Source organism: Acromyrmex echinatior, chromosome 5 (assembly GCF_024713525.1).
Source record: "Acromyrmex echinatior isolate Ae372 chromosome 5, ASM2471352v2, whole genome shotgun sequence".
Lineage (NCBI taxonomy): Eukaryota > Metazoa > Arthropoda > Insecta > Hymenoptera > Formicidae > Acromyrmex > Acromyrmex echinatior.
In genome coordinates this window covers 12,850,098-12,876,858 of record NC_141856.1, presented here as the reverse complement: position 1 = coordinate 12,876,858, position 26,761 = coordinate 12,850,098, and the positions used below count along the sequence as shown (strand labels likewise).

The following is a 26,761-nucleotide window of genomic DNA, read 5'->3' as shown; positions in this document are numbered from 1 at the left end:
GCCGTGGCAGCAGCCATTTATTTCGATCTACGTCCCTCACTATAGTTCCACAGTCCATGCGAACTCAATACTAGAGACCAGACAAGGTTGGGTTTGATACACATTCTGGAAGTTTGGTATGTATGATACGTATGAATGCGTTTCATACGTATCAAACTTATATGATACCTTTAATATAACTCTAATCTCTAATCTTATTGACTAAAAAACAATATTTTTAGGTTTTTGAAGTTTTGAAATATATTGCTGATTGGGAATAACTTCAAAAACTTTCCAATTTTATTAAAAATGTAAGATTTTTGCTCTTATCGCGTAGATTTAATTTGAAAGTACACCCAGCAAACGAAAATGGATTAAAATATATTAGAAATTTTCAATTTATCCGAATCCATATTTTAAACCTATAAAAATAAATTGGCTTTCATATAAAAAATTTTTATACATATAAAAGTTTATACATATAAAAGTTTAAATAAATTAAAGCAGTAATTACATGAAATTCTATTCTATATAATTATTATTTTAAAACTTACAAAAAATATACGCTAGCTGTATAATAAAAGAAACGTATTAATATAAAATATACATAAAAGCGATTAATTTATTAAATTATTAAAAATAAGGAATTTACATATGTAACATTTATTATACAGCTAGTGTATATTTTTTGTAAAAGTTTTAAAATAATAACTATATAGAATAGAATTTCATGTAATTACTACTTCAATTTATTAAAACTTTTATATGTATAAATATTTACGTAGTTCTTTTTATGTTTCTTTTAACTATTAAATGAAGTAGCATTCATGATTTATATTTTTACGGTACAACCTTTTTTTCACTCAGTTGAATTAAAACGAAAAATTTCTTATTCATAATTCTGAATAAAATAGCATTTATGATATATTTTTAAATGAAACAATGGATTTTCTACTCACAATTTTGAATAATATTCATGGCCCATTTTAAGAAAATGGACCATTAAAAGAAAAACTTTTTTTATTCAATTGGATTAAAAAACTGCATTTCCTATTCAGAATTTTGAATTTAATAATATTCGCAATGCGAATACAGAAATTATTTTTAGATTCAATTGGATTGAAAAACTGCATTTCCTATTCAGAATTTTTAATTAAGCAGTATTCACGATGCACATCACACCACACAAAATATTATAATATTATTTTTTAATTGAAAATAGAAATATACTCTATTCCTATAAATAAATAAAAATGCATTCGAGATTGAAAAAGATTTATTTGTTTTATGCAATTCCTATAAATGAATAAAATGCATTCAGGATGAAAAAGATTTATTTTAACATTCATGAATCCTTATTTCTGAAAATCTGAATTCATTTTAATCCATTTCAATCCATTCTCGTTTGCTAGGCATCTAATCTGATTATACCAGATTAATTTTCTAATAAATTTTCATAATTACATAATTACATATCGTATTTCAAATTGTTGATATTGCAGTAAAATGTAAATTTGTTTTGTCAGTCCAAAACATCTAAATAAGATCATCGGATTAAAAAGTGAGGTTATGATATATAATACATAAATGTATGAAAGTAGTATCATACTAAATACCTATGTATGATACGTTCCCAACTCTGGAGACCAGAGACCCTACAGCCTACAGTAGAACTAAAGAGAAATCTGAGAGCGACCGTCCGGGCCTTTTTCGTGTGAAAACGCTCGAAAACGCTTGTACACTGGCGGCACCAACATCATTTTCATAAAATAATGTGAACTACGTATCACATTATTTATCACTGCTGATAAAGTCGCGTGTGTTCAAAATTGATGTAGTACAAGTCCTGCTATCATTCACAAATTGTAAATGTCAAGATAATATGCATATATAATATTTTATGTACATACTTACGTTTACATAATTTTTCCTTTACTGAATATTGATTAACATTGTCATTGATATATGTATATACATATGTACATTATTAAAAAAAATTAAGCGATTATTTAAAATTATCGTTATAAAAGAGCAAATTGAAAATTGCTTATCTTTGTGAAAAATGGTCGCAGAACAGTGTTTAAAAAAGCGTTTTAAAGCGTGAAACCTCATTTTTTAAATACTTAATTCAAATCTCGTGACTCTGCAACGATTTTGCTATAAACGGCAATTTAAAATGAACCTTGAAGAATAGAAAAATAAATTTCAATTTTGATGATGTGAACAAAAGAAACAACTTTTTTTGCAATTTTTTTTAATTGCATTGTAAAATAGAAATAATATTTTCTTTCTAAAATGATTTTTTAATCATTACTATTTTTTGAACAAGTTGTAATGATTTAATAAAGTATAAGTAATGCACTTTCAAGACTTAATTTTCTAAAGATCTGTATATTTGTGCCGACATTCTGTTACAGTAATTTGAGCTGCATGCACTTCTGTAACATTTCATTTTAGTATTAAAAAAAAAATGAACATTTGATATTACAGACTTACTTCTTAAAATTTACTTATATATGCATAATTGTTACAAATGCCCACTATGCATTCGTTTGACAATGATAATGTGATGATTCGTAACAATTTTACAAAAATGAATTCTCGATGATTCGTGATAACTAAAATTTTAACTATTATAAAGTTATCACGAATTACTAAGATATCATTATCGAATGGCGAAAATTTGCAACAATTATGTGCATAACACATATAAATTAATTTAGAGAAGTAAAATTTTGGCATTCGAAAATTCTTGCATTTATTCGTCAAGAATCCAGCATACAGAAATTTGAACAATTGAAATTCTTGCGATTGTCAGATGAAGCCAGTTCTACAATAGAGTCGCAAATCGTAAATCGTAAGAAATTAACTGAGCATAGTCGATTATTTTTTCTCTTTCTGCGAAGATATATATATATATATATATACTGCTCGCTCGCTCGTGATTTTTATGATATACTTGTACAAGAAATGTTCGTACAATATTCTAAACATTTCAACTTTTAACAACATTGACACATTCTACAATGATTCTTTTATTTTTCTGGAATATTCGACTGGAATATCCGAAACATTGGGAATTCAGCCGTCGTTCCCCATCCATTAATATGATGTTTGATTTTTATCTTAATTGATCTGAAAATTATAACGGATGAAATAAATAAATGATTAGTGCCAATATAAGACGTACTAGTCCGGGCTGTTCTTTATTGAATTGATAATTAATGTCTTAATGATTATTCCAGTAAACGAAAATGGATTAAAATGGATTGAAATTTTATCTATCCGAAAACATATTTTAAATAGTGAAAACTTTTTTACAATAAGATTTAATTGGATTTAATCCAAATTCAATTAGATTCAATTGAATACAATTAGATTCACTTGGATAAAATTGGATTGAAAAATTGTATTTCCTATTCAGAATTTTGAATTGAACAACATTCACGATGTGTGTACAGAAAAAACTGAAAGACATAGAAATATTTATTAACAATGTATGTGTATGTGTGTAATAAGAGAGCATTAAATGTTTTTCTAAGTATATTTTATAATAATTTCTTGATAATATAAATATAATTCTAATGATTTTAACTAAAAATTTATGAACCTGAGAGATTAAAAAAAAAGGTATCACATGCAATCTTAATTCTACTTTAATGTCATGCACCGAAAGGTCAATGCACCTTAGTATCGTGTGTTAAATTACACGCTTACAGCACTTCGAATATTCGTACAAACACTGTACATATAAGAATGACAATATGATTTACTACCTTGCCTGACGCACGCGCAACTCTTGCGATTCAATAACAGATAAAGCGATGTTATGGTAGCGGAACTGCCAGTCGCTATGTGCTTATCCTACCGTGTTAACTGCTTTTTTTTTCTTTTTACATTAGACAATACGTTAAATTCGCATCGCGTGTACTTAAATCCGTGATAGTTGGATAAACGAGAGTGATTAATAAAAACAATCGTTATTTTCGTGCTTGGCTATGAGATGGATGAAAAGGACGTGAATATTTTCGCAAATGTATATATATATTATACAATATTGCCTTACACTCATATTTAATTAAAAAAATTTTTTTTCTTAAAACCGTTAATAAAAATTTGTGTGTTTGCAATTACATAATTTTACAAGAGAATATGTTGTAACTTTATGTTAGATGAAACGTATCCGAAAGAATGATATATCGATGCAAAATTGTTACTTATACCAAAATATATATGTAATTAAAATGCTGTAGGCTCTAAAAACTCCTTTTCTTAAAGTTTATAAATTTGTCATAATTTTGGAACTTGTTCTAAATTTTTTATAAAGTTTTATAAAGAATTACTATCGTTTCTATCCAGATTTTTATTCGATTGTAGAATGGATGTAAGCTCGTTGGTACCGGCGGGACTTCAAGGAGGACAAACGGATGCATGCCAGGTTCAAGCGGGATACAATAAACTTTCGGAAAATTTGCGAAGATTCACACCACAGGCTATACAGTGTGCTATTTTTTGCGGCGGATCCAGATGCAAGTATGAAAATCCAAAAACCTGGCCGGCTGTCCACATGGCAATACAGAACATCTTTTCGCATTGGTGAGCACTAAAGCTATTCATTAAAGTTTAATTGAATAACGAAAATAAAAAGTAATTATTGAATAATGAGCGAAAATAACGTTTTGCCAATATTTTTTAATAAATACTACTATTTTTTACTAAATATCATTTTTTAATAAATTATTAATATTAGGTGTTGGAATTAATTCGTAGCGTTTTACAAGAGATGGGAAGTACTTTCATTAATGTATTTTTTAATGCTCATGTGAAATAAATAACATTCTTTCATTAAAAAACGCTACGAATTAATTCCAACACCTAATAAAATAACTGATTAATATTTTGTATATATAAGTTTAGACTTTTAGAAAATATCAATTATCAACTACCGTAAATCTAGTAACTGTTATTATTTGATAAATATGTATTTATTCGCTTCTATACATAGTCTTGAACTATTCTAAATATTACTCGGCAATATTTATAACTCGTTCAATAATTTATGTTGACATAAAGACAGATATGCTGTATATTTGACTGTATTTTTAACCATCTTATTATTGACATTCTGTCAAAGTATCGCTCAACTGCAACAGCACTGAATATTTATTTAAATTTGATTTATTCAAATGTACATATATTTGGTATATTAATATCCCCTTTGTTGCATCGGCATAAATAATTAACATTATAGTCAGAAACTTGTTATTGTTATCGTTACCAGTTTTTGTATCAGTTTTTGTCATCTAAATAGTTTAATCATTTAAATATTTTAGGGTAACTGATGATGTCCTTGCGATGGCACGACCCAATACCGCACAGATAATAAAAAAAGACATAATTGCCCAATTTCAAGGATGGAATATAAAAACCATAATAAATCTACAAACACCAGGCGAACACGCAAGTTGCGGTGGTCCGCTAGAAGAGAGCGGTTTTACATATGATCCCAACATTTTTATGAAAAATGACAGTAAGTATTAAAAATATTTACTAAAAGTTCGCAATGTTTATTTTTTAGTCATCGAGAATAATTTATAAAAAAACGTTGATTCTGTCTTTTATAATATATTTTTGAAATAAAAACAAATTAAATCTAGATAATTTATAACTTAATAATTTTCCTGAATTTTTAAATTACCATTATATTTGTTTTTAATATCTTTTATTGACGGATAAATCCAAGCAATGTTAGTGTGACTTTCAATGAAAGTCATTCCCATTATCAGTACATTGCAAATAATGCATTGTTTATAAAAAGCCATTTACTTAAATCAATATTACGTTATTGCATTTCGCATTTACATGATAATATCTAAACTAAATATAGTTATAATAATAGCGAAACAAAACGATAGTTTTACTTTTAAATTAGCAAGGATAATAGTGAAAATAGAAGGGGAGTTTGTCCTTGTGTTGAAACGCATGTAGAATCGTGTGGAAGCGTTTCTCCCTCGATCCTAACAACCATCAGTTAGATCGAAGAGCTTCACAATATAACATGCAATGCAGCAAAAGTGTATATCTATAGAGAGGAAGAAAATGTTCCAAAATAATTTTGCTGTCACTTATTTCCTATTACCACAGGAAAGTTTTAACATCAAGCTCTCTCAATTACCGATCACGTGAAAATCTGTTGCAGTTTATTATTATAATTTCGCCCTAAAGGATTATGGTAGCGCCACGGTGGGGAAACTTTTGGACATGGTCAAGGTTGTGGCCTTTGCCGTGCAAGAAGGAAGAGTGGCCATTCACTGTCATGCCGGTAAATCGATTTTTCGTGCAGTGCACTTGACCCAATTGCATTCCCTGCAGTTATCATGGCTTTTTTGAATGTATGATCGTATGAGATCGATGCATATGTAGATGCATAAATTTCACTCTAACACTGCTTTTTTTAAATCAAAGGTCTAAGGTCAGTATTCATAGTCAGTTCTTATATTCAAGAGCATCTTAAGTTCTGTCTTTGAGGTGTCACAAACCAATCAGAAGGCCACATTAGCGTTTTAAGTCATTACTTAAGATATTACTTAAGTCATTACTTAAGACAATCTTGAAATAAGAACAGAAATAAGAACGAATACATTCTAAGACTTAAATGTTTCATATCTCTGGTTAGCATATTTCTCTCATTTTTTAATTTAATATTATTTATAAGTATTTGTCTAAAAATTGAATTAATAAAAAAATATATTACTACATATACAGTATGTATTCAATATATTAAACAAAATTATAATATAAAGTTTCCATAAAGTTTTTAATTATCCTGCGTAAAATTTTTTATCTTTTTTTCATTTATTTATAAATCTCTTATTAGATTTCATTGATGTTATTATTTTGCTATTTATTTATTAGTGTTTTACATTAATATTTGATTAAAAGTTTTATTAAATGACTTATAAGCATTTTTACTTTAGTGATCTGTAAATTTTAAATGTATCGATTTAAGAAATATTTGAAAAGAATTTATCATGTATGACATTATATTGCTCTGTATTGCATATAAAATCGACCGACGAAATATGAATGCATACGTATGTATATCGTGAATTTTGCACACGCTAATAGCTTCTATCAAATATTAAAAGTAGGAAATAGTAATCTTAATTAAATAATACATGGTAAAATTTAATTTACAAGTTAACAATATACGTGATATGATTTTTATTAATAGTTTTATATTAATTGTTTTACGTTTTGCATTATTTGTTTAACAAACAAATACTTTCTGTTTTGAAAATTGTATAAATGTCTAAATTATTGAAAAAATTTAAATCTTTTTATTATAAATAAATAATTTGCTACTTAGCAATCAATGTATTTAAATTAATTTATCAAATATGGTGCTCTTTTCATAATGCTCTTTAAATAATAATAATTATTTGACTAAAAATAACTTGATATAGAAAAAAGTCAGTGCTAGTTGTAATAATTTCATATATAATTAATTAGGTTAAAGCATATAATTACTGATAAATTTATTAAAGATAATAAAGATAATAAACTAAGGCTGTTACGTCCATTTAATATAATTTAGCTTCACAGACGCGTCGCAAGGGAGTTTCATTCCATTAGAGCATAAAATGCGGATAAAACGATAAGCGATATATCGAGCTTAGTAATATATTTTTAAGAAATTAAGAATATAAATTGGCATATAATTAAATTTAAAAGTTTTCTTTAAAAATATTTTGTTTTTCATTTTGTATTTTACTTCTTTGAAAAGTAATTTATATATATTTTGTATCTTTTCTCTATTGAGAACATTAATTCGAAAATTTTACTTTAATATTAATGAAATTAAATAATTTAATATTAATGAAATTAAATAATTTAAAATATGAATATATGTTTGTACTCGTATTCTATCACGTTTGTTTACGTTTACGTAAAACACGTTTGTTTACGTGTATACGATAAAAAAAATATTCATTTTGATATATATATGTTCGCAGAAGGCTGCGTCTAAATGTACTAATTGCCAAAGTGCTGTATAATGAAAGTTAAAGATGTCACTAAGGTCAGTCATGACAAATTAATATATAATCTTCTTATGTCATATGATGTATACAAAAAGAAGATTGCTATCTAAATGGAATTATCTGGTTCTAAATACATTAATGACTTTTAATTTGTGAGTTCAATGTTGTTTTCAATATTGTTACTCAATGTTATTTTGTTATTAAGTTATAAAATATTAATTAATTATAAATTTAACTTCATATAAATTGATGTATAATCAGTATAACTAAGTGTAAGTTTAAAAATTTATCTTAAAGATATTTTCATCTTATTATTTCTTTTAGAGATAACATTGTATATATTTTGTATCTTTTCTCTATTAAATATCAATGAAATTTTTACTTAAATATTAATAAGATTAAATTAATTCATAAAATATGAAAGATATAAATTTTATCAATAATAATATAATCAAAATGTGAATTTATGTTAGGACTCCATTATTATTTAAAGTGGCGTTATATGTGATAGACGTCTATTCTGATCGATTGATCAATTTCTTCGTAATGATTGCTTTGAAACTATTGTAAATGTACAATCACTTTCTCGTTAAAAAATGTTAGTATTGACTTACGCAAAAAAATCACGTACGGAATTAAACTACAAAGAACACAAAATTATAATTCTTATCAAAACATTATTTATTCGTAATTATGTTCTCTCAAATTCTTTTGATTGTTAAAAAGCAAAGAGATTATTATGATTATTATGTTACTGATTTTAATTCTAATATTCTCGTAATTTGATGCTAATCGTCACTTTTAGAAATTAAAATTGATCAAATGTAGCAGAAGATAATAATTTAGAAGATAACGTAACGAGCGTGATTAGGAAAGTTAAATTGTAGAATTTATCCGCGCCGCAGTTATCGCGGTCAGTTGAATTGATCAGCGTGCTGCAACTGTAGAAATGTCTTGCATGCATGCTACGTGATTTAATTATAGAATGAAAATGTACAAGATTTTAGCATTGTTAATGCCAATCAGATATCATCTAAGAAATATACATATATGTATACGTACCATGTATACATACAAGTTCTCGCTTCTTGTTGTAAAATACAATTCGACTACAATTGACATTTTTATTTCCAGAATTGCAATATTTATTAATCTATAAAACTTTTTAAATCGATGAAATGCTTTATCGCTAGCACGGTTACCTAACGTGACCTATCCTTTCTATTCTTGGAATCTAAAATGCGAAGAATATTTTCTTATAGTTGATGGGAATGATAAGCTTCCATTTCATATCTCAAATCTTACATGCAATCTAAAATTGCGATCGCTTCTTCTCCCTTTTTTGATAAAACATTTTTACGGTTACTTCTTTTTTTATATAATTTTTATACACAATTACATTATACATAACATGTCTATCACTATTTTCTTATAGTTAAAAGTTAAATCTTTTTTTGCTCTTAAATTATTTTAAATAATTTGCTTGCTTGTGCTTTTATTTGATTAATGAATCTGCAATTAAGCAGATAATAAGCCAGCCGTAGTAGAAATATCGAAAGTATTTTATTTTCAGGTCTTGGCAGAACTGGTGTTCTGATAGCGTGCTATCTTATTTACAGTCTTCGTGTAAGGGCGAACGATGCCATTAGATTTGTCCGCATGAAACGTCCCTCCGCCATACAAACGCGCGGGCAAATAATTTGTATTCAGGAATTCGAGCACTTTGTGCTTCCACAAATGATAGTATTCCCTTTGCACAGTACAACGGGGAATCACAAACCTTATAGCCTTCAATCGTACCTGAAAAAACAATATAACATGCTACATGGATATGAGCAGCGCACCTTCAAGCATATTCCAAAAGTGCGAATCATTCTGTTTTTTTTCACAATTCACTTATGTGTTGTTGGGTTCTTTTATTAAATCTCATGTAATTTTTTTAAAACATTATATAAAATTTTATAATTAAATATTAACTTTATAATTAATATTAATAAATAACACTTAATTAATTTTAATTTAATTTAATTTAATTTAATTATCGATAGAATTAATTAGTGTTCTCAACTATTTTTGTAAGTCTTATTGGTATTATTAATAAATTCAACATTAGAATTAGATTTTTTTAATTCAATTTTTAGGAAGAAATAATACCATTAAAAATATTTAAAAATATTAGTAGAAAGTAAATAAGAGATGTCTTTAATTTATTTTAATCTTTATATATTCTAACGTGTAATCGACTTTCGACCTAGTAGTTTCGATTGATTATTATCACATAAACGAGCGCATATTAATTTTCCATTGTTATTATTAAGATTATCTACGCAAAATATAATTTCCTGATTAATTAACTATGTATTTCTTAGATCGTTTTTATTATTTGCGAGCGGATACTACAGCTCTGCGATTGTCAGGAAGATAATTCGGCTTCCGAGATTGCATATACGATTTCCAACGTGCCTTTTACTCAAAAGTTCATTTGTCACGTCTTGGAGAAATTCCGTGACAAGGGTAATATGCGACACTCCTATTCGTGGGCGGAATCCCTTACGGACTCCTATGAATACTCAAGTGAGAGAAGTATTACATGCAATTTAATAATTAAACAATTTATGAAATTAACCTTCGCCCATTCCTGAGATTATCCAATTAAGTAATTGAATTGTTTGTGGAATGTTTTATTTTCGATTAATATCTGTATATTTATAAATATAGTTTTTGTTTAAATTCTCTAAAAATAAAGTAAATATGTAAAATTGATATTTTTCGAACATTTCTTTATTTATTGATTAATTTATTTATTCTTGATTTATTTAATATCTTGGAAAGCAAGGATTAGTATCAAAATATTTATGACCGCTACTGTTTATATTATATTTATATATTATATATTTTAGCTTCCACAAAAGCGTGCAATAGTAGTCAAGGTTCGTCCCGAGATACCTGTGATGATATAGGAAGATTGAGTGACGTATTTTGTATGTCACCAGATACTCCTTCCTGTGACTCCACATTTCCAGGTACTATTAACAAATTTTAATGTGGCTTTTTCGATGGTATCATCGACATTTATTTCGATGATATCTCGCTAAAGTAATGTGCACATCTTACAATGGGATCTTATATACTGTGACAGGTCTGGACGACAGTTGCGTGGATGATGTCTTAGGTGATGGCATTCACGATCAGGATCTGCTTGATAATGATTGTTACAAAGAGATTCAGTCACACATAGACTTGAGAAGCGTCTCCCGTAATGATTATGAAACAGTGACGGCCGAAGAAGCTATCAAAGCACTCATCAGAGATAGTGTTTCACTTCCAAATTCTATAAAAAAATGTTTGCAGAATTATCAGGTATATTTTATATCTATACCAAAAAAATTTAGACACAACTATTTCCAGCATGTACATTAATTACTGCATATATATATATATATATATATATATATATATATACTGCATATACATACAAATCATTCATTCAGTTACTTCAAATGTAAATTGCTTGAATGCCAATGCTTACAGTTGGCTGTAGAATCATAAATAATGAATAGTAAGTGTGAGCTATATGCTTACAGACAGAATGAATCAATTTGGCGTACAACGCGAATGTATTATGTGTGTGTAATATAACTCTATTTTTAAAACTGCAATCAAATTGCAGTCACAAACTGCAATCACTTGCAATTATTATGATTAATCCTAGTTATGTTAAAGACATAATTTTTGTGTCTTTAAGTCACACATTACCGTACCATTTACAGTTATAGCAATCTAAATCGAATATATGTTGAAGAAATAATAACCAAAATTTTAAAAGAAAAATAGAAATGTTTTTATCTTAGTTTGCAAAATAGCATAAAGCAATTAAATTGTTAAAAAAATATAACATAATAATATTCAATTATAGAAAATTATATAAATATTAACTATAATAACATATAGTAATTTGCCTGATATTTTATTTAATAATCTGTTCATAACGCTATGCGTTGTTACAATAAACAATAATTTTAAATTAATAGTAAGAAAATGAAAAACATATTTTCAGAGTGACTTAAATCATCGATGTACTGCTTGGCAGCGATTAGAATTGGAAACTAATTTAGAGTTACTATCAGCATTATTGTTCGAATGGTTGGAAAATCTGAAGCATCCTCTTCTTGACGTTAACAGCCTTAGTTACATTGTCGTGTGGAGTTCAAAGCCGCAGCGATGCCTTGAAAAGCTATCTGTTTGTACAAGATACTTATTAGAATATCTTTTGCGATTCGTTACTCGCTTAAGACCTGTGACAGCTGAAAGCCAGAGTTTAATTACCAAAAGGCTAATGGCGGCACTGACGCAGCAAACAATTTGGATCAAAAATTATTTTCATCCTCCACGTATGTGAATTTTTTAATTAACAATTATTTTATTAGATAATACTATTGTATATAACACAATAAGTGTCACACTATGCAAAATTATATAATCAGGATAATAATCTTTAAAATAGTCCCCAAAAATAATATTTGCTTAAAGATGTTTAGAGACACGTAGTATATATTACGTAGTAATATATTACGTAGTAATTATATCCTATCCATCAGTTCTATACCTTATTTGCGTCATATCACAATCCCCAGAAATATCGATTTGTCCAACATAGTCCGCTTTTATCCTATTTATATTTCAATATCGATAATCTTTACGACACTGCAAGGAACACAGACTCATAGACGCTAACTTTTGTTGTTCTGTCGCTTTCTATTAAACAGATTAATATTAATATAGAAATAAATAGCTTTTTGACACTGTTAAAACTTGGATTTCAGATAAACATTTCCAGAAATTGCGACGCGGTACCGCTGGTAAGCTCAATGAATTCTTCATTCGTCTGATGAATTTAATAGAAGAAGTTAACACTCAAGCATTAGACAAGCCTCCATGGGCGTCGAAATGGGAATTATTATCTAATCACTTGCGAGATATAGATAATCAGAAAAATAATGGATGATTGTGATAAATTTACAGTTTAGAATTCCGACGAATTTTTTTATATTTGCCAACAATATAGATAAATTTCTATAATTTATTTTTCACCAGAAACAAACAAATAATTTATAAATTATGCGAATCATTCGCAATATTAATAATTATATTAACGATTTTTTTACTATAGCAGCTCTTGAAAAATGTCTAGTCTGTAATAGCAACTGCAGGTAATCGTCTAAGCAAGATTTAACTCACTAATGTCCATTTCCACCAATATAGATTAACTTTAATCTCGGTTCAACTAAAGATTAGAAAAAGACGAAGAGTAAGTTGAACCGAGATTAAAGTTAATCTATATCGGTGGAAATGGGCATAAGAAGTTAAAAAATGAGTTTTATATAATAATATAAAATAGAATATCTTTGTATTGTACATTATATTGAGAGACTCCTGTTTACTACTGTTTCAAATCGTGACGTCAAAAGCAAGAAGAATATACAATGAAAATACCTATATATATATATATATATATATATATATATATATATATATATATATATTAATGAAACGGAAGGAGAGTTTTTGATATATATATATATATATATATATATATATATATATATATATATATCAAAACTCTCCTTCCGTTTCATTAATTAATAAATAACTGTGTATCTAAAAATAAATTATGCATATATATATATATATATATGTAACAAGAAATAATGTTCACAGCTATGACACACTGTAAAATTAATTTAATACAGTAGAAGTATAATTAGAAGTATAATATAGAAATATATATACACATAATTTAATTTCTTCCCGAAACAAAAATTTTTTTATAATATTTTTTGGTATATTTTATAAGTTCTATTCTATATTAATTGTAAATGTTGTTTCACTGAAAAAAGATTTTTATTCAAATATAATTTGCAAATTTTTATTGTATGTTTTTTCGCTTCTAACGTCATAATCTAAGATAATAGTGGTAAGTGAACATACACGTACACACACAGGAGCTATAATATCATTGTTGCTCTGCCTGTGGAAAGTTTGACAATCGCTTACTGCGACATATTGTATGTGATAAAGCACTATTATTCTTTCAAAAATTAGACGAATCGGCTTTTCTAATATCAGCAATAATTGGATTTAGCTTGCTTAAAACTTGGAAATTACTTATGTATTACAATATATATTCAGCTTTTGATGAACTCTTAATGTTAACTACGATTCTATAATTATAAATATATAATAATTTTTACAATCTATAATTATTTTTATGAAATATTCCATTTGATTTGATTTGTAAATATAATATTAACGTATTTTGTAATAAATACGTTATATTAACAATTTAGATTTATGTAAATGATTTTAATAAATAAAACAGAATATTTTAGCAATAATAAATAAATATTATGCAAATCATTACCGAAATTTTGCCAAAAAGAGGAAGCAATGATCCAAGAACAAATAAATAATTTGAAAAACAATTATACAGAAACAGAAGAAACATTATTAATCGTATAATATATATGACAAAATATTAAAATAATTGTAAGTTATAAAATTAATAACAAGTATGGAATAAAGCTTTTAACGGTTAAACTGGTTTTAAATGTTAAAATTATTCGTCAATTTTGATATACTACATATGTAGTCTTTTAAACTGCGCACCGAAATGATTCAGCTTGACCGTTAAAGGTTTTATTTCATATTTGTTGTGTGATCACATTTACGATCTGAAGAAATTCCTTGTCTAATATTATAAAATTAATACTGTCTAGTCTAATTAAAACATAACATCACTATTACATTTTAATAGAAATGAAACCGAAAATTTTTAAGTCTTACGAAAAACTCGCTATATATTGTTTGCAATTAAATTTTTTTTTAAATTTATAATTATAATATATTATAATAATATATTATTAGATATGGATGAAAATACTTCAACTGTGGATTAAATTTTTATTTATCTTTTTCTTGCCAAATTTTTCATTATTCGTTTTTCAACGTAACTGTATAATTGATAATTAGATTATATTACAACAGCTTTTTTACAACATCCGCTTACTGCATTGAATTAATTATAACTAAACTAATTATTACATTAATTGTATAAGTTTAAATATTATGTGCGACATTCATATTCTTCATTTAATGTTACTGCTGCATATAACTATCAGCGTTTCAATTCAATACAATTAATGATATTCCATTCAGTTTAAATATCACTGTGATTACATGTGACACAAATGAAATTCAAAATTAGGCTAACTATACTAATCATGGAACGTGGAAAATTTAGATTATTCTTCTCATTAAACATGATGTATATTTAGGAAAAATATTTTGATGTAGTCAAAGATAGTTACACGAAAATTACAGATCAATATCAGATATTATAATTATGTAAGAATGATAAAGACTGAAAAAAATAGAATCATACCAAAAGATGATAACAAGTAACACATACGAAGTGTTATAGGATCCCATTATTAAATGTATTAACAGGGAATTTGAAAACAGAATTTTTAAAGAGCTTAGAATCTCGTGTTTTATATATGTTGGACTTTTTATTATATATATATATATTTATATAAGTATATTCTTTCAAGATAATTCTATATCAGCTAGGATCTTATTACTAACGCTTATGTCGAACTAGAAAATGCGATTTCGTAAATTCACTATTTACAGTATGATATAAGTGCTTTCTGCAATCTAGACATATATGTATTTTCCTAGATACATTAATTTACGTATATAAATCTCGATACGTCTAACGGGATTATCAAGCATTATACAAACGATGTCAGTCTTATCCAAAGAAAGTACGGTGAAAATTATATAAATTCATCGGTACTTACAATTATACTACTTAATCGGCTATTATTACGCTCCGTCTATTACCATTCCCGATGTAAAGACCGGAGGTTGATAAGAACAGTTGGAGAGAAATCGTGCATGGTTTTCTTTCAGTAACACATTTAATTTCTTAGTAAAATCGATACATTTTTACAAGGCAACTTATCATACAAATACTTAACAAAGTAATCCAGACAATAAACATTGTAGGAGAATGCAATAATTTTCAATTTATGCCGGCGGTATCCTATTCGATCGATTATACGGTCATCCTTCATAGAATTTACTTCTTTGCGTGAGCTCGAATTGCGATAACAATCTCCTTGTTTCTTTCCTTGCAAATTACTTTTAATTATATATATATATAAAAGAAGAAAAATATATAGATAATTATCTTCTACAATTTTGCCAGAGATTATAAATACATTATTTTACGTTAAAAATCATATTTGTTTGTACGTCCTTCTAACACGTTTGATTTGCTTGCGAGGGAATATTTTATTTGATGGGAATTTTTACGATGTGTGTTCACTCGTGAGAATATTGAATGGAACGCGATGAAATTTGTCATGAACATGTCCATCTTGATCACATATATACAATATATCGAAATTGCAATATTCGTATATTAATCAATGTATAACAATAATTTATTCCACAAAATATAATGAATTATCACTTTATTTTATCAACGTGATATACTGAATTTCTCTAGCACCTTCGTAGTGAAAAATGAAGAATGTAACAAAATTTTTTTTTTTTAATTAACAGTAGTTTTCTTCAGAACACGAACATTTTTAACCGACTATCTTAATTCTTTTATTAAATAAACAAACATCAGCATCGATTTGGTACTGTTCATGTTGGATACTTCGATCTGATATGATTGCACAGAACCGTCGTTGCTTTCGTCAAAGGGAAGCAATAAAATACTAGGTAATGCATCGGTGATTGATTATCGAGTTCGTTATCGACAATTATTTTTCGAGCGTTTTGCAAAGTTCTAGACGATACGATTAAAAGCTATAATTTCTGCAACATCGTGTAAGCAAAGTAATGAAATAATCTTTCGCTCGAATGCGCACTAATCGATCGCAATGCCCGCGTACATAAATCCAAATTGCCCTCATTAACAAACATAACAAAAAAGAAAAGGAAAAACATTAAAAATAAAGCATCTGAGGGGACGTGTAACATTGTCATAATACAAAAGATTCAGCAGCAGATACGCGTTTCGCGAGCCCGCCCAAAACGTCACGCGACGCGGCGCTTGATTGATCAATTAACCGATTATCAATTATAAATTATCCGGTCGTCAGGCCCCGCTCCTCCCCGCGACGTGACGAACGTTCACCCGGCAAAACGAGAAAATGTCTTCCGTCGAATTATCCTCTCGAGAACATCGAGAGAGACTTCAAGAGTCGAAATTAAATGCAGACGGGATTACGGGGTTAACGGGTAATTAACGCGTGCACTCTCATACACAATTACATCCATGCGCACACATGCACACGTATATATACGCGCTTACAGGCCGCGATATCGGCAGAATCATCCGTCCGCGAATGACGTATGCGCAAATTCCTAATGCCTCGATGAGTTTAATTATTTACAGGAGAGTCTTTATGTCATACATGTGTATGCGTGTGTATGTGTGTGAGTGTGTGTGTGTGTGCGCGTGTGTGTGTGTGTGTCAAGTTTTCTTAATTCACATTATACATAATACATATAGACTTAGATTATTAATAGTACCATACGCGAAAGCAAGCCCAAACGGCACTGAACCTCGTAAAATTTCATCGGTGAACCAGGTGATTGCCAAACGTTTACGGCATGCTCGCACAAAAATAACAGACATACAAACATACACACTTCGCATTCTCTCTCGCTCTTTACACTTGTCTTTCCTTCTATGCGCGTGTGATTTAATTATTCCTTAATCTTGCAGAGATTTACACTCAGGACAAGTACATGCAAATATCAATTTCGTGTTTTAAATTATTCAGCGACAAATCTGTCAAGCCTCACAACGCAGATATGTATGTCCTTGTTAATTAAAGTTTGGCCGTGTCGATTTGAAATTACTTATAACTTGAAACGCTATGCAATTCTGCAATGTTTTACTTTGTCAATATTCGGCAAATAATAATAGTAATTACAATTGCAAAAAATAAAAAAATATTTCTTTAATGTTTTTTGAAAATAATAAAACAATGCTTGCAATAATCGAATAAAGTTATGGATATATATATTAGGTGTTGGAATTAATTCGTAGCGTTTTACAAGTGATGGGAAGTACTTTCATTAATGTATTTTTTAATGCTCATGTGAAATAAATAACATTCTTTCATTAAAAAACGCTACGAATTAATTCCAACACCTAATATATATATATATATATATACATACATACATACACATATATATATATACATATATATTATAAATATGCAATGTATATATAAAAAATTGTGATAATAGAAATTGCAGACAACTTACAGAAAAGATTTACTCAAACTACACTACATGTGCACTTCTAGTCAATTCGACTGTCGAAAGTTTCAAATTCAAATATAAAATTTATAATATATGTATCATATTAATAATATTATATCTTCTTACTTTATTTGATTGTTTTTACTGAAATACTCTAATTCGTACATTTTCCTGTTATTATAGTTCAATTTCCCGAAATAAGAAAAAGACACGTGCTTAAACTGACGAATAGAGACGAAATATAACATATTTATTCATCAATAAAATTTAACATTTGTTTTTGCTTGTATCTTATAGCAGTTATAACTAGACTGTGAAAGTTTATGAGTTTTTAATGTAAGATCCAAATTATGATCCGAGATGTGTTATTTTTTTCGCAACAATAATAATAATAAAAAAAATATCATCTAGGCGACATAGAGAAACAATACCCGTTAAATTTTCGTTAAAACGATTCTTAAAACTGTGTTTTAACGTTATAACGTTTATTCATAAAATGGTTCATTTTGAAACTTCACAAACTCTCACATTCTACTTATAGTATAAGTGCACTGAAACATCAATTATTGCCATATGCAATAACGTCAATAAAATTAGAATTGTTAACTGAAATTATAACTGAAACTAAGATAATTGTAATAAATAAAAGTGGACAACTATGATAGATATCAAACGAACGAGGAAGATCCTTCCAAACTAATTTTTTTAAAATCCTATAAGATTTGCGACAAGAGACGCTACGAAGTTACTCTCTTCAACTCGAAACAAAATATTTCGTGGCACAAAAAAACTTTGCATCAAAAATTCCTTGCAAATAATAATTTTCCAAATTGCACATATCTGATCGTTACGATCTAATAAATAAAGTATAACTACGCTTTCCGTCTTCAATTACTGCACAGAGAAATGACACGGGCGCCTTGTGGCAATTAAACTAGCTTCTAAGCTCGACAAATATTTCTCGTTAAATATATATGGAGACCAAAAAATATTGATAAAGAAAAAATCAAATTATTCGTGTCGGTAGACTCCGTACAATTTAAAGTGCTCGCCGTACCGATGTGAGCGCGCTTTCTATACTTGTATGTTTCGGGATTTGGAGACCGCGCACTTGAGAAGAAACTACTGGCCTCGATTGGTGTGCATATAATAGGACTAGGATTGGACGGGGACGGGGGAAAGTTTGATGGAGAGGACTGTCGACATCTAATTCCTTACAATTTCGATACGTATACGTATTAATATATGTGTATATGCATAGTACCTTTTTAATTTATTTATAAACTTCATGCTTAGAGAAGTAGGGAGATCATTAACGTGATATCTTGCCATCGTTTTATGCAATATTTGTTTTCGACATTCGATTTAATAGCGTGACATACATTAACTGCCAGTAATTGATTGGAAACGTTGATATACAATAGACTTAGCAACCAAAAACGACTTGTAACGTATAGATATATATGTATAAGTCCCTTAATTATATGTATATATATAATTAAATATAGTGGTCTTACTATATATTCGTCACGTATCACAGAAGGAAGTGCTAATAACTATAATATAATCTTCTTGAACGCGTAATACCTAACAACTCGAAATTTTTATGTTAATTGTCCAAGACAATTGAAATACTAGCTTTCAATGCATTGAACTTGAAAAGCACCATCTCGCCACGGTGCTGAGTCTATCCTATACCTTAAAAACGATCAAGTTAAATATATATATTTATTTATATCATACAAAAAAAAATCGTCAAGATGCTAGCGTCAAATCTGGAATTTCGTTTTGCCGTGTGGTGTACATGTACGTTAAATATAAAACGTCGCGTTAGCGATCTTCCCACTTATCCCCGTTCGCTCGAGTGTCATCGATCGTGTCGCGGAGCTACGTACACCTATAATATCGTTCTGCATCGCGGATTCCTCGACCGGCTCGATCGGAAAGTAATTTGAAAGATCGTTGCACGCGCGCGTGTCGCATACCGTAGCGCTCATTTACAAACATCGACTACCCCCTGACCGTTTTCTTTTTTTTTTTCTTCGACCGTTAATTACCATTTAATGAATACGAAACTACTTACGATCAACTTCGCTAGACTATACAGAGTGCTACCAAGTGTAGCGGACGGGTACGCCGGGACGCATCCGGTCTCGTCACGGATGCGATTCTTAGTTTATGGTGTATTTATGTTTGTTGTTTGTTGTGTGTGTATGTGTGTGTTTTGAATGTGTATGTCTGATACTGAGGCCTCTTTAAAAGGTAGGAGGACCCGCTTAATCACGAATAACACAATGCTCTTCGTTCGCTGGGCGAATGCTTAAAGACTAAACTCAGTCGCTCCCGTACGTACCCACCACCACCACCATCACCACCATCACGGCTTCATCGATTTATTTCCTAGATTCAATCCCGTTGGACTGTCCGATCGATTCGCTTCTCCGGCGGAACCGCGCTTCTTGAGAATTGTGTTTTTGAAAAAGTCGAATTTAAGATTAAATACATCGATAAACATGGCACGTTATTTATTTCGCATTGTATATTGTATTTTCGTAGTCACGTAAATTATTAGATGATCACATTCGTGATTGAAACAAAAACAATTTGACTTTTTCGAAACACAAAATATAAAGTATTGCATCGTATAAAATAGGAACAGCTTCGCGCCTTTTTTTAATTTATATGTAATTATATATAAAGTATATATTTTTTAATCGTTTACAATAAAATTATATTACTATCACTTGGATACAACGCAAGGTTTAAAAATTTGCTAGAGTTGCCATTGTCATGTTTTGTTTCTATAGCACGAAATGCATAATCGCGAAGCTGCATCGGTTCCTCCGGTGAAGGGTACTTCCTGTCGCGTTTCCGGGGCGCCCGGTAAGGCGCGCCGACCGCATGGCGCGCTTTGCACGGTGCCCTATCGTCGCTATATTAATTTCTAATTCAATGTACACGAGAGAGAGAGAGAGAGAGAGAGAGAGAGAGAGAGAGAGAGAGGAGAGGGGAGGAAAGAAGAGGAAAGAGAAAGATATATGTATATTTATATATACGTGTCTATTAGATATAACCGCGGAACAGAAAAAAGATCGAAAGAAAAATAAAATACATCGTTGTTCGCAATTGCTTGAGTAAGGATATGGATCGAAGGATCGCTCCCGAATATCGCCGAGATTACGACGCTATCAGCGTCAGATGTCCACGTTGACATCGTCGACCGGTGGTACCGCTCGCCACCGTTGTCGCTTAACCGACAGTGTCCTTTTTTCACAAATTCGATTGGCTCCTTTTTCGTTATTTTAAAGCCGCCTTTTAGAACGTCGCGGCATCAGATATGATACGTTGAAGGGGAACTCGTACGAAGGAGGAGGGTGGAGGAGGTGGGTGGTCCTGGAGGGCCTTCGTCGTCCTCTTGAGAATCTCTGCTTCTGTTACTCGCACCCCGTTCTCTCTTCCGCTCTTTTACGTTCGTTCTCTACTCTACCCTGGTCAACGTAGAAGGGCTCCTCTCTTCGCGTGGCCGAACAAACGGGATACATCTCCTGTATACATCTCGTTTTTTTATCGGTTCATTATGACGGGGCGATACTACGCCTCGACCTGATCCTCCGGGATCATTATGTCGGGCGCCATCGACAGGTCCTCCGCTATATCCTCGTCCTGGCCGGAGTCGTGGCCGTGGCTCTCAGAGTATTCTCTTTCGTCCGTCTGATCCTCCTCCGTCTCTTGCTCCATGGGGCCGTCCGGTAGTTCGCGCTTTATTAATCTCGGGTGCTTCCCTCCTTCCGGACTCTGGCTCTCCTGCTTTATGTGCACGGCCGGTTCATCCAGCGGCGACCTGTTGAATCGACGACACGCACGAACGTGTTGTGTACGCTTATGAGTGGAAAACTTGCGAAAGCCGGGTGTGTGTCGGGATATATATTTCATAGAGCGCGACAGACGCAGCGGTATATTTTTTTTAGCGACACGGTTAACGGGAGAATAACGATTTCGCTTTTCCGGTATTGTTTCATTGCCGCGGTTTCATGCGGTTTGTCAAGCTGCAACGAATAGTTTGTATTTTGCGGAAGAATCGCGCGGATAAGGGTATTTTTACGGCTTTTATGCGCGCGATCGAAATGGATCGTATATAAACCGTCCGTAAATATGTCCGTGAATAAAACAAATTTCGCGATGTCGGATAAATAAAAGATTCTAGGCGCGTGTTTCGGCAATATTATTATAAGCTGAAACAACATTCACGAAAATATAGGGGCACAAATGCAGATTTGTACCGGAAAAGAGTTATTACAACAGAACTCGAATAACACTGATCGATATTTGATAAAACGTATTGCTTGAGGAATGAGCGAATGACATACTTAATGGTGAATGTCACTTACATCAAGTCATTATGAGGTAATACATGTTCCTTATCAGGACTTGTCGCTGTTGACGTGCACATCGGATTCAAAAATCCCATGTTAGACTCCCCGAGTGCCTGGAAATACTCAAATTGCATTAGATGGTTAGTTATTACTGATTTAGTACCAAAATGCTAATCTCACTTAAATATTATACTACGCATTAGTTACTTTAAGAAAGAATAATTGTGCTTCCTGTTTATATAGCTAACGTAATTGTGCTTCTATTTGCTAGTGATAATTTATCAAAGAATATAAATAGATTCTCGTAAACTGCTAGCAAATCTTTCTAAACGAAAACTAAGCGAATCTTTCAGTCATTTAATTAATATGTATACCTTTGAATTATTCATCTCGTTACAACATTGATTTATTTTAATGCATAGCGTATCATTCGACTAAGACAATAAATTGCAAAAGTTTATGAGAGTTTTCATATTCTAGTTAATTAATTATTAATAGTTACCTGCAGGTTGGCATTAAGCGCATCACCGTACATAGTAGGACTATGCGTCAGTGTTGGGCTCTTTGATGGTACACCCCTAGATATTGACAGAAAAAAGTATGTTAATAGTATTCGAAATTTGGCTGTGAGCATATATTTCCTGAAACCAATCATGTGTATGAGTTTTCTTTAATCGTGTCAATGTTGGGACGGATCTGATAGAGAAGGGGGAGTATATAAAAGTTGAATGTATAATGATCATGTGTTTGTATGTTACGTGAATTGGAGTGGTAGATATGTAGACGTATTAAAGACAAAAAGGAGAAAGATAGAGAAAGCGAGAGAAAGAGGTGTAAAAGTGAAAGAGAAAAGAGAGAGAGAGAGAGAAAGAGACAAAGAGAATTATATAAATATGAAAAATGTAAAATACATATAAATATTAAAAAGAGATTCAAAAAGAGCGAAAAAGTATCCGAGATACTCTTACCTACTTACAGTGCCTCATATCGTTTTTGTCCACCGCACTCGTCTCATCGGTGATTGAGCGAGATTAGATAAAAATTACAAAGAGAGTATTCAAAAAAAAGCGCTCCCGTCTCGAAACTTTATAAATAAAATATCAATTTGTTCTTTTCCTTTTCTCCATTCATTTTTAATATGTGATATTATGTCAGTTTCGAAACAAACGTACTTATAAACGGCCACCAGGTTACCTGAGCTTACCATTTACTTTTGTTACTTCGCAAGTCATTTAGTAAATACTTGTTTGCACAACAATCGCCCTTTTCTTCCCGACGATTTGCGAAGAGACGCTTTTCGTTGTATTTCTTGCGATTACCGTCAAATAATGGTAAATATACTTAGTCTTAGCGTACATCGTCGGAAAACTTGACGAGGGATTTAAATGCATGCGAAAAAGATGAGAAAAAAGATTTCCTGAGACCGTTTATCAAGCAACAAGGAGCGCTGAATAATGAGAAAAATAGAAAAGGGATAGATGAAGATAGAGATAGAAAAGTGGAAAGTTGAGATAGAGAAAGAGAGAAAGAGAGATAGAGAGAGAGAGAGAGAAGAGTTAAAAAGAGAGATTGAGTAAAAGTAGATAAAATTTTAAAAAGTATTAAAGATTAATAAGTAAAAATTTCCGAAAATTTTATCATTAAATATTACTGAAATTTTATACTGAGTCCACATGGTACCTGTGATACAAGACGAGTCGCAACGATGGAGATCGAAGAATTCCACCCGAGGTTATAATTGTAACGCATAGTATACACAATTTACACATGCGCGAGTAGCCCTGACGTACATATTCACTCAAATCATTCGCTCATTGCGAAAGCATGATGTAAGATGCTAAAGTTCATTTTGCGATTCTTAACTTTATTTGCCTTGAAATGGCATTCGTCATTTCAACTTAAAACTTTTTAAATTTGTAAGAAAGTATTTCCAAGTTTTCTTCTAGCATCAGTCATATAATTTACTGAAATGTTTTGTCTGAAAATTAATATTTAATATTTTAAATATTTTTCTTCCTATTTTGATATTTCAATTGTTTAAAAATTTTTCTTTCACATTTACTTTAAACAATTTTATTACTAACTATTAAATGAAAAGATAAGATTTTCTATAAAACGAATGTAACAAGTTAAATTGCAAAGTTAAAGAATTAATTTTTAGATTTGCATCCGCATATTTTTGCATACTTATAGTTAAAAATCGCAACAGATTGCAAAGAAAGTTGCATTGAATAAAAACTGATGAAACAGAACTTCGCCAGAATGCTATACTGCTACGTCACTGTAGAAATCAAATAATAAAAATGACGAACGTAAAATATGACAAACATTAACGTCTATTAACGTCAATTCTACGATCAAAAGAAGAGAAAAGTAATTCTCTACTATTATGAGGGAACAAAAGAATAAACAGAACAAAGGAAGAAACGGAAGCAAAACTTGAACACAAAAGAACGCTTGCCCGCAGAAACACACCACTTTCACACGAGACGCTACGCAAATAGCATTACATTAAGCGTCATACGTTTATAAGCAGTGTCTTCAAAGTGGGTGGGATAGTTTAGTAGAGGGCTTAATCAGAAAACGAATATTAGGGATTCATGGTAATCCATGCGAGCAACTAATAAACACATTGGAAATCCGGCAACTTTGGCCAATCGTCCTGTTGTTGGGGTGTTGCGGGACCGTGCAGGATTCAAGCTATCACGGAGTGCAAGAGCCTCGGGTTACAATACTAGTGACGTATACGGGGATGTCCTATGAACCCTTGGACGTTATTTGCAAAAGTGTGCAAAATTTACACGTCTTTCAAAATATAAGCTTCTATATTTTTCTATATTTTCGAAGAAAAAAAATATCGATCTTTTGTAATTATAGATATTCTTTGACCAATTTGTTAGAATGTTTTATTATTTAGACTAAAAACTTTCTTTTTTTCTAAATTCTAAACGTTAACTGTTTTGGCAATTAAAATACAATTAAAATACAAATAAAATCTCTGTTCAAATACACATTTAACACATTAAACATAAAAAATAAAATTTATTTTATCTATTTATATTTATCTCAAAATAAATAATTGTTTCAATGTTTTGATAAAAAATAAATTAAAAATGATCAAAGTATATTCAAAAATATATTTCATTGATTCTATGTAAAATTTAAATCGTATAATAAATTTTTTCTTTACAAAACTCAATGTTATATTTAATTTTATTTATATTTGCCAACGACATGTGTTTATAATCAAATAAATAAATTTAATAATAAAAATCATATTTTTTAATAATAATTTTACATGTTTTATACTTATGCAATTGCCTAAATGGTTTAGACTATACGTCCTAAAAACCTGGAATAAATTGCACACTTGTAACAAATGCACGAGCAAGGTAATAATGGGATGATACTACTGTCCAGTTTTTAAAGGAATCGGAACTTTAAAGATACTCGAGGCAGGCATGATGCGGAAATTATTTCCAGAGGGATTGGACAAACTGCATGGAGCTATTTCCTGCTGCCTTGGTGTAATCTGTTACTGATACTTTAAACTGTATTGCGATATAGCTTAGAAATGGAAGAAATTTTGCTACAAAGATATTTTTATTTGTGGTTGATTAGTATAGAATTTAACTAATCCGAATTGATTCTCGCATCTATAATTGCAGCTGTTAGCATCGTAAATAATTAAAAAAGATATTTAATTAATAAAAATTTTATAATTTACGAAGAAAAATTTATCTAAAAATATCTTAACTGAGCGTGTTGTAATCCAAGTTGTTTGCACAAATACATTGTAAAAGTAATCAAAATTAAATTAAAATATACATAAAATATAAAACATTTTTGTTTTTAAAATATTGAATAAATCAAACAAATATTTTCTAAAATTTATAATTATTTCCATATATATATTTCGTTATATTCACGTTAATCCATGTTATACACATTAAAGTTTCTTTCATTTATCTTGTACATTTGTAGTTTAATATAGAAAAATGACGAAGTAGA

At 29.9% G+C, this 26,761-nt stretch overlaps 2 protein-coding genes across 21 annotated transcripts in view; one reads left to right on the top strand and one right to left on the bottom strand.

The window, feature by feature from the left end:
• The first annotated feature begins 25 nt into the window (after positions 1-25).
• Positions 26-13,532, top strand: LOC105151278 (uncharacterized). 2 transcript variants are annotated; one of them, XM_011064900.2, is made up of 10 exons: positions 26-116; positions 4,357-4,575; positions 5,313-5,509; positions 6,179-6,301; positions 9,595-9,884; positions 10,391-10,595; positions 10,922-11,044; positions 11,161-11,381; positions 12,079-12,412; positions 12,845-13,532. In XM_011064900.2, exons 2-10 carry the CDS (start codon positions 4,358-4,360, stop codon positions 13,024-13,026), a joined length of 1,893 nt encoding a protein of 630 aa, XP_011063202.1. In that variant the 5' UTR covers positions 26-116; position 4,357; the 3' UTR covers positions 13,027-13,532. The 2 variants fall into 2 exon arrangements, with proteins under 2 accessions (XP_011063202.1, XP_011063201.1); XM_011064899.2 differs by lacking the exon at positions 26-116 and adding an exon at positions 3,804-4,015.
• A 2,452-nt stretch (positions 13,533-15,984) lies between these two features.
• The window catches only part of FoxP (forkhead box transcription factor P), a 308,217-nt gene continuing 297,440 nt past the window's right edge, over positions 15,985-26,761 (bottom strand). For 16 of the 19 annotated variants that reach the window (XM_087406508.1, XM_087406495.1, XM_087406497.1 and 13 more), the window contains 3 exons: positions 23,253-23,328; positions 22,766-22,872; positions 15,985-22,218 (listed from right to left, as the gene is read on the bottom strand). In XM_087406508.1, coding sequence (XP_087262634.1) covers positions 21,969-22,218; positions 22,766-22,872; positions 23,253-23,328 — 433 coding nt within the window. In that variant the 3' untranslated portion in view covers positions 15,985-21,968. The remainder of the gene's footprint in view (positions 22,219-22,765; positions 22,873-23,252; positions 23,329-26,761) is intronic. The other 3 variants (XM_087406496.1, XM_087406500.1, XM_087406506.1) reach the window with 1 other exon arrangement.

What these genes read in the sequence shown, in the direction of transcription:
- LOC105151278 (XM_011064900.2), top strand. Translation starts at nt 4,358, where the DNA reads ATGGATGTAAGCTCGTTGGTACCGGCGGGACTTCAAGGAGGACAAACG. An exon ending in GGCCATTCACTGTCATGCCG is followed by an intron (nt 6,302 to 9,594) that starts GTAAATCGATTT and finishes TTTTATTTTCAG; the next exon opens with GTCTTGGCAGAACTGGTGTT. An exon ending in CCTTCAAGCATATTCCAAAA is followed by an intron (nt 9,885 to 10,390) that starts GTGCGAATCATT and finishes TGTATTTCTTAG; the next exon opens with ATCGTTTTTATTATTTGCGA.